The sequence below is a fragment of the Aptenodytes patagonicus genome, chromosome 32 (genome assembly GCF_965638725.1).
Source record: "Aptenodytes patagonicus chromosome 32, bAptPat1.pri.cur, whole genome shotgun sequence".
Taxonomy (NCBI): Eukaryota; Metazoa; Chordata; class Aves; order Sphenisciformes; family Spheniscidae; genus Aptenodytes; species Aptenodytes patagonicus.
In genome coordinates this window covers 245,265-253,562 of record NC_134980.1, presented here as the reverse complement: position 1 = coordinate 253,562, position 8,298 = coordinate 245,265, and the positions used below count along the sequence as shown (strand labels likewise).

At 63.8% G+C, this 8,298-nt stretch overlaps 1 protein-coding gene across 1 annotated transcript; it reads right to left on the bottom strand.

The window, feature by feature from the left end:
* Window positions 1–112: 112 nt before the first annotated feature.
* On the bottom strand, window positions 113–8,235 carry LOC143171836 (alpha-soluble NSF attachment protein; the record flags this gene model as incomplete). The annotated part of the gene is given in 6 exon segments (XM_076360926.1): window positions 113–168; window positions 1,754–1,831; window positions 2,215–2,261; window positions 5,094–5,210; window positions 5,442–5,521; window positions 8,095–8,235. Coding segments are annotated over 6 exon segments (476 nt in total), but the record flags the coding sequence as incomplete, so codon positions are not given.
* Window positions 8,236–8,298: the final 63 nt, after the last annotated feature.

The following is an 8,298-nucleotide window of genomic DNA, read 5'->3' as shown; positions in this document are numbered from 1 at the left end:
CCACCCCGGGGCCGGGCCGGAGCGCCAATCCCGCACGGGGAGCTTGCACCGGCAGCTCCCGCAGCGCCGGGAGCGGGCAGCAGGGCTGCCCTGCCTGCGGCAGAGCCTTTACCTGTTGGACTCTTCCCCCTTGTAGTAATCCGCAGCCTGCTCGTAGTGGGCTATCGCCTAGGAGGAAGGCAAACGCAGTCAGGGCGTAGCACACCATTAAAAAAAAAACAAAACCACATTTTATATATATATATATATATAAAAAAAAATACAAAGACACGGGAGCTGCAGAAGCCTGCAGCGATGCCGTGCTCGGGAGAATCCTCCTCAGCCCGGCCTCGCGGGGCGCGCACCTGCTCCGAGCCGCCCACGCGGCTTCCGCTGCCCGCGCTGCCATCTGCGCTGGCCGCCGCTGCCGCCGCTGCCGCCGGCTCCCATCCCAAGGTGGCAACCGGCCGGCAGCTCCCCGCCGAGACAAGGTCAGCGAGGCAAGAGGGCCTGGACCTTCGGAAGGGCGGGGGGGTGGGGGGGCGAGATGCCAGGCCGGCGAGCGCCCCGGTGCGTCACAGCTTTATCGGGATGAGCAAAGACGCGCTCCCTCCCCAGGGGAAAGTTATTTTTCTCTTTTCAGCCCATTCTTTGAGGGGGCGGCTCATCTCCTGGCTGCCCCGTGGGCGCGTTTCCACACCCGTCTCCTGCCAACAGGCTGGGGACCTACTGGGCAGCTAAATTTGAAGGCGAATCGTATGGCTGCCACGGAGCCCGCCGGATCGGTGCCGAGGAAGAGGAGGCTTTCCCGATGGGAGCTCGTGAATCCGGCTGAGCAAGCTCGGCCCTTCCCCGGAGCGCCAAAGCCCAGCCCGGAGGCCAACCCCTACGCGATTCTCCGAGCAGCTCATCGGGGAACAGCCACTGGCAGGGCAGGACGGCGCTGTGGGTTATTCCCAGGAGCTGCCAAGCAGGGCGGTCAGAGAGGCTGGCTGGGAGGAGTGTCGAGAACAGCCCTACCTTAACTCGGGAAGCCCGAATTAGATCCACGCAGGATGCGGAAACTTGCTTCCCTTTGAAACGAACCCGGTTATTCCCCAGGAATAAAAAAAAAAAAAAAAAACGAAAACAAACACCACCCCACTGAGTCAGAATCTGGAGCACGGGGGTACGAACGGCGTCCGTGGAGGCGGCCCTGCGGGACCCCGCAGGCACCTGAGCCCCCGGGAAGCCGGAGAGCTTCGCTACCTCCATCGGTAGCGGTGATTTCTTCTCAGATGGCTCCAGCCAAACTGTTCTCGCACTTCCCAGATGCCCACGCAAGCCCGAAGCTTTTTTTTTCCCCCCTCCCTTTTCGTTAGCTGCGGCGTCAAGGCCATTCCAAGCATCTTCCTGGGTTTGCGCAGGGCTGACACACACCGGGAAGCGTCGCTGGTATTTGGGGCTTAAAGCCACCGCGGCAGCAGCCAGCAGACCTCAGCGGGGCAGCGGGCACGTTTCGGGGAAGAAAAAACAGCCCGAGGGCAAAGGGTGACCTGCTGAGGCTACGTCACCCTGAGCAGGCGCAACAGCTCTGAGCTCATCTGCCAGGGTTGCGGTGAATCAGCAAAGCCCTCCCAAGCCACAAAGCCTCCGGGGTTTTGACCGCATCCAAATCCCCGGCTTGAATCGAAGGCGGCATTTATGGAAGCCGGAGGACGGGCAGCCATGCCTCCCCGTGCCCCGACAGCCGGGCACCCGCCCTGCGGCATTCCCCGCTCTCCCCGGCGTTTACCTTTTCGATGTCCACCAGCTCCGTCTCATAGATTTCCGCTATCGATATGTGGTGCTTCGCGGCGATGGTGAACCGACCCTGGAAGCAGAAAGGCGTTTGCAGGCGCTCGGAAGAGCGCCCCGAGCCCAACGGGAGCGATCCCCACACCGACGACAGGAGAGCTGCTCCGAGGGCAGGCAGCGCTGCCGAACTCGCCGTTCCCGGCGCTCAGGGAAAGCTTTGGGCCCCCGCCCGCCAAGAGTTTGCCTCCTGGTCTCACCGGGTGCTGGTTTCAGCCCCATCCTCCTCCATCAGCCCCGTGTAATGCCAAGCAAGCTGGACAAAACCGCCCGAGACACACCCCCCCCCCCCCCCCCCCCCCCAAATTCCGCTGAGGGCAGAGAGAGGTGGGTCAGCCCCGTCGGCCTCGCCACCCTCCGCTCCCAGGGAAGGCGAGGGGGGAAGAGCACGGCCGGGCTTACCATGTCTGTGTAGATCTCGATAGCTCTGATCAAACAGTTAATGGCCTCTGAGAAGAGAAAGAACAGATTTAGTGAGCACGGGCGTTTGGGAAGAGCGGTGCCATTTGCCACCCCTCCCTCCCGCTCCCAGCCTCCCCAAAGCGACGGAGCTGTATTTATAGCGCGCTCAGAGATCAATAGCTACCGAAGAAAAGCTGCTGAGGCTACAAGGCTTCGAGGGAAATTCAGAGCACGCGAGCAGCGGCAGCGACCGTCAGGGGACGGCAGAGCAAATCCGAGACTCTCTCTGTTGGCACCGCCGCGTCCCCGCGCCCCGGCGTCCGGCAGCCAGTTCGCACCAGGCAGCCGACGGACGCCTCGCCGTACCAGAGGTCTCTGATCACAGACCGCCCGCACCGAGATCAGCGACTCTGCTCCCGTACGCGTTTGAACCCCCCAACGCCCCCGCGGACGGGAGTTACCCTAAGCCAAGGGGCACGCGGGGCGGGTTTAGGCTTCAACCGGCAGCCTCCGAGCTCGCCGGTGCCGAGGAGCTGTTGCCGCTACGCTTCCACCGCAGCCCTGCTCGCTTCCACCGCAGCCCTGCTCGTGGTGCACCGTGCCCCGGGGCGGACGGGAGCAGGGCCGCGGGGGCGGGGAACAGGACGCATCTCCTGAGGTCCCCAGAGCAGGCGGGGAACGAAAAGTAGAACCCAGAGCCGCTCCACGCAGCTCCGGGAGCTGGGGACGCAGGAGTGAGCTATTTGTTCCCCAGAACAAAAGGCCTTTGTTTGGGGGCGCGGGGCGTTTTGAGACGCAGACCCCTAAACGTTCGGGATGCAGTCCCTGTGGAGGGACCAGCCCCGGCGGTAACTCCACAGCCCCCCTTTCTCCTGCCCCGCGGGACCAGGCCGGGAGCCCCCCTGCCGCCTCTCCCCAGACCGCGGGGTAGGATTTAACCCGGCGTCGACTCAGACCTGGCCCCCGCTGTGACGTTTCATCCCAGAAGCTCAGCCGAAGGGGAGACACGCGCTCGTTGCTTAGACAAGCGCCCAGATCCACCACAGCCGGTCGCACGCAGGGCAGGACGGGGGGCTGAAGCCGCAGCGTTTTGCTGTACTTCAGGAGGAGGCGCCTTCCCCTCGCCGTCTCCGAAGAGGCGTGGGAGGAACTCTGCTGCAGCTAAATGCCAGGCTCCAGGAGAGGGATCTTTCTCTGACTGCTCCCAGCTGTCGGGCTCGCAGCGCTCCCTGCCAGGGAGCCGAGCAGCCGAGGAGCTGCCATCTGACTGACGGCTGTCACAGCCCCGTCTTCACCGCGCCCAGCCCCGGGTACGTGGGACGGCGGTTCACGGTGGAGGAGAGACAGGAGAGAGCGGGGCTGGATCCCGAGCTCGTGTCGCAGCCGACCCAAGGGACCAGGCCAGCGCGGGCGCTCGGCTCCGAGGGCAGGAACACGTCCCTCCGGCGCCGAGCTCTTGGGTAAAGGCAGCTGCGGGACCTTAACCAGCTCTGAGGACGGAGTCAGTTCGCCGAGAAGAGACAGTCGCGGACACGCAGGTGGTGTTCAACCACCTTTTTCTCTCCAGGAGTTCACCCGCAGGGTTGTGTCTTCATCCCGGCCCGCCCAGCCACCCCCGCTGAACACCCCCCCTGCCAGAAGGCTCCGTCCAGCCCAGACCCATCCCCACCACGGTGAACTCCCGTCTACTCAGGAAGGTTTTTGGCCCCTCAGGAAGAGGCAGGCTCAGCCTCCACCTTCCCCCTCCGATTTACCGAAAGCCACAACGCGCCAGGGGGGGGTGGGGTGGGGTGGGGGGGCAGAGCGGGTGCGTTTCGGCACACCAGCTCACGCAGCCACCCGAGAGAGGAAAACACAGGTCAAGCGCAGCGCGAGCGGATAATCAGAACATAAATCCCTGGGAGATTAAGCAAATCCTCCACGAGATTAAATTTGTTTTCTCCTCAGGTTAATTCATTATCTTCTCTGAAAATCACCCAAACTGATCCGGCCCCGGCACAGATAACCCCGGGGGCAGCAGTAACGAGCGAGACAGCTTGCCAGGAACGGCAAAGCGTCCCCCCTGCGGCGTGGGTACGCGCAAGGGAAGCGAGACCGACTCTCCCGCCCCTTCCCCTCTTCGTATCCCGAACCCAATGGCCCACGCTCATCAGCTTCCACCGCTATCTTCCCCACCCCGCCCCACGCTCCAGATCGCGCAGAAGAGAGCTAGGATCCAAATCACCCACGGGGGAAGACGCAGGACACCCCAACCTGTCGCCCGTCCCACCGAAGCCAGCTGAAAACGCCAGCCGTTGAGAAGGAGGAGCGTTTGCTCTCAGCTGGTCCCTCAACCCCAAAACGTCCGTGTCCGTCCCCCCCCTCCCGGCCCCGGCTCCCAACAGCCCAGGAGCTCCTCTAACGCCGGAACGAAGGGAGCCAAATGTAGCGCGATCGGCGCGTGAATCACGACCGAACCCCTTCTGCGGCTTCAGCTGAAGCCATATGCTCAGAGTCAGGCTCGGCAGGCGGCAGAGGGATTCCCGCAGCGGGGCCAGGGAGGTTGGGGGGGGGGGAACCGACGTCATCCGGCAGGCACGCTGGCTGCGGAGGTGAACTTTGCCTGCCGTCAGCTACCGGAGCGACTCGCAGCTCGGGGAAGCACGTCACATCCAGCCCACGGCATCTCGGCTCGCTCCCAAAGGCGTCGAGAGGATGGGACAACACGCGCCCAGGAGAAACCCTTGTGTAACGGGCAAAAACCCAGCGGATACGCACGACACGCAGCCTCTGGTAACTGAAATTGGGGCGGTTTTACGCGTGCTCGCGTCTCCCGCCCCGGCTCGGGAGGCTGAACCGATCCCCGGCTCTGGAAGGCCGGAGGGAAATCGAGCCCTTACCTTGCGGGTCGGCTTTCTTGAAGGCATTGCCCGCGTCCACGAAGTTGGTGGCTGCGTCGTGCTTGCTCTGCAGCTGCAGGTGGAGCTGCGCCGCCTGGCAAAAGGCGTTCCCCGCAGCTGAAGGGGGGAGAGAGGAAGCTCAGGAGCATCGTCTTAACCCTTTCAGAGAGGTGGGGTGGAAAAGCCAGGCGCGGGCAGGTTACCCTGCTCAAAATCGAGCTGAAGTAAGCCAGCGGCATCGAGCCTGCGCTGGCTTTCAGGCCCAGAGGGCTTCACTTCTCCCTGGAGGAAGCGAGGAGACTGCACCCCCAGCCCAGGGAAACAGCCCGCGGCCGCGCTCGTACGTACCGCTCCAGTTTTTGGCCATTTTGAACATGTTTGCTGCTCGGGCGTAGATGTCGCATGCTTCCTCTATCCTGGAGGAGCCCCTGGAAGCAAACAGAAGCCGGGCGTTGCATAAATGCCTGCCGGGAAGGTCAAACCCCGCGCCCGAGCGGGGGGAAAAAAAAAGATAAAATAAAATAAAAATCACATTGCTCCACTCCAGCTGCCCACAAGAGCGAGAGAGGCTCCCCGGGGCGAGCTGCTGACACAGACGAGTCTCTCCCAGCTCGAGAGGGACCCGGCCCCTGCAGGACTCTCTCGGGAAGCTGCAATTAAAATGGGAGCCAAAGTGGGTCCGCTGCCTGCTTGCTCCCAGCTGAAGCTCGCAGGCAGCCCAGGGGCTGGCACGGCCAGAGGAATCGTGCTCGCGGCCGTGGGGAAATAGCCCAACCTTTCCCTGCTCTAAAACTCCCCCCAGACGGCAGGAGCTGGGCCAGTCCCTCAAGAAGCGCTTTCTTTTATTAATAATTAACGAGCAGAGGGATCCTCCCGCAGCAAAGGGGTGAAGCGCCTGTCCCAAACGAGCCCACGCTGCTCCCATCGGCAAAGCCCCGGCTCACGGCTTCCCTCTGCCGCCGGCGACACAGCCGGCACCCGCTGGAGCGGCCTCCCGGCCCCCCGGTCACCGCCGCAGCCAGAAGGCAGGGAAGGCAGAGGCTGCGGGGCTGCCCGTTAGCCCGAGGGGAGCGGGGAGGGAGCCAGCTCGTCCGACAACGACCCGTTTTTAAAATGCAGCGGCCGCGGCACACGAGCACCACCTCCCAGCTCTCCGGCTCCGCCAGCGAGCGCGTTCCTCTGCTGACCTCGCCGATTCTGGCTAGAAACCCCGGCTGGCGACTCAAGGGAGGTTATTATGGTTGCGTTTGTGTTTGGGGGGGGCTTTTTTTAAGCACAGGCTTAAGCAGTTCTGCTCATGTTTTCCTCCCTCCCACTAGAAACCTGCAGTTAGAGACGTGGCAGGGGCTGGCAGGAGCGACCCGCCGGAGCCAGCAGCTCCGCCGGTTCAGATTGGTTTGAGCAGCAAAGTTCTCCCGCTCCCCAAAAAAAGAGGAAGGAAAAAGAAAAAAAAAAAAAGAGGGAAAGCATCAAGGCAGGCGCTCCGCCCGACGAACAAACCGCGCTCCCGGCAATGCCGTCCCCGCCGAACGCCGGCCGATAACCGGGCGAAAAGGGCAATAGGCATCCGGCAGATTTCGGCAGCCGGACTTCACAGGCGCAGAGCTGACGATGGCTCAAGGCCGCTCGAGACAACCGGGGAGATCTCAGCGCTTTACAAAACTGCCTTTTAACCCAAAGAATCCCAACCGCGATTAGAAATTACCGTTTAATACCTAAACGCCCGACTTTTCTGTCTCACGTTAATCTGGAGCTGTTAAATAACGTCAGGGAGGGCGAGCTGAAGGAAACGCGGCAGCACGGCGAAGCGAAGGGCCGCAGAAACCACGGCTTCGGTCCCCGCCACGCACAAAACCCGCCCTCAGCGTCTCCTTCCCAACCCCAGCCCGAGGAAAACAAACCTCCCCCTTATCGGGCGAGCGACGGACTCGCTCTTGCTTATGAAATCCCTCGGGTTAAAGCTGAATTTTGCGACGTTAAGCGCGGGGCGCCTCTCGTTTCTCCCCTAGCGCTGCGGCTAGGAGTCAAAGCCGGAGTTAAAGCCAGGCCCGGTGAGCCAGCGCCGGCGTGCAACCAGCCCGGTCTTTGCACAGAGACGAGTCTGCGCGGCACCAAGGGGGGCAAATTGGACCCTCGGAGTTTGTCCTTCGCCAGAACGACGCGGGGCACGGGGAGGGGGGGGAGCAGAACTCCCTCGGCCCCGACGAGCCCCCGCAGAGACGTACCGCCAGCCAGGACCGCGCGCGGCAGAATTTCAGGTTTGAAACCCCCCATTTGAGCTGGCTGTAACGCCCACACCGAAAGCGAGGGGCGACTTTACGACGAACGGAAAGGCGGTAAGAGCGCTTGCTGGTTTTTAACAGCCTTCCCCTCCCTCCCCCATAACATGCCCCAACACCCTCAGCCACCCCCCACCAGCACCCCCTCAGTGCCCACCCCTCACCCCAACGCTCCCCAGGAGCTCTTAACACCCCTTCCCCTTGCCCAGCACCCCCCCAGCACCCACCCCTCACCCCAAAGCCCCCCCCAGGGCCCAGTGCCTTCATCCCAAAGACCCCCAGAAGCTCCTAACACCTCTTCCCTGCCCCCCAGCACCCCCTCAGTGCCCACCCCTCACCCCCAAACCCCCCAGGGCCCAGCGCTTTCATCCCAAAGGCCTCCAGAAGCTCTTAACGCACCTTCTCTGCCCCCCCCCCCCCCCCCCCCGCAGCCCCCAGTGCCCGCCCCTCACCCTAAACGCCCCCCAGGGGCCAACACCTTCATCCCAAAGACCCCCAGAGGCTCCTCGCACCCCTTCTCCGCCCCCCCGCCCCCCCGCGGTGCCCACCCTCATCCCCCCCACCCTCGTCTCGAAGCCCCCCCGCCCCATAACACCCTCTCAGCGCCCCCCCCCCACCCCCCAGAAGCTCCCAACACCCCTCCCCACCGCTGACAGGGCCCCGGGGAAGGGAGGGGGGGGGCCCACCGCCGTGACGGACCCGGCCGGGCGGCGCCCACTCACCCGAAGAGGCCGGCGAAGAAGGACTGGGAGCCGCGGACCTTCTTGTCGGCCTCGGCCAGGAGCTGCAGCGCCTCCTTCTCCTTCCCGGCCTGGTCCATGGCGGCCGCCTGCAGCCGCGGCGCTCCGCCTCACCTGACGCCGCCGCGCGCCCCCCTCACGTGACGCCGGCGGGCGCGCCGCATTGGCGGGCGGCGTCCACGTGAG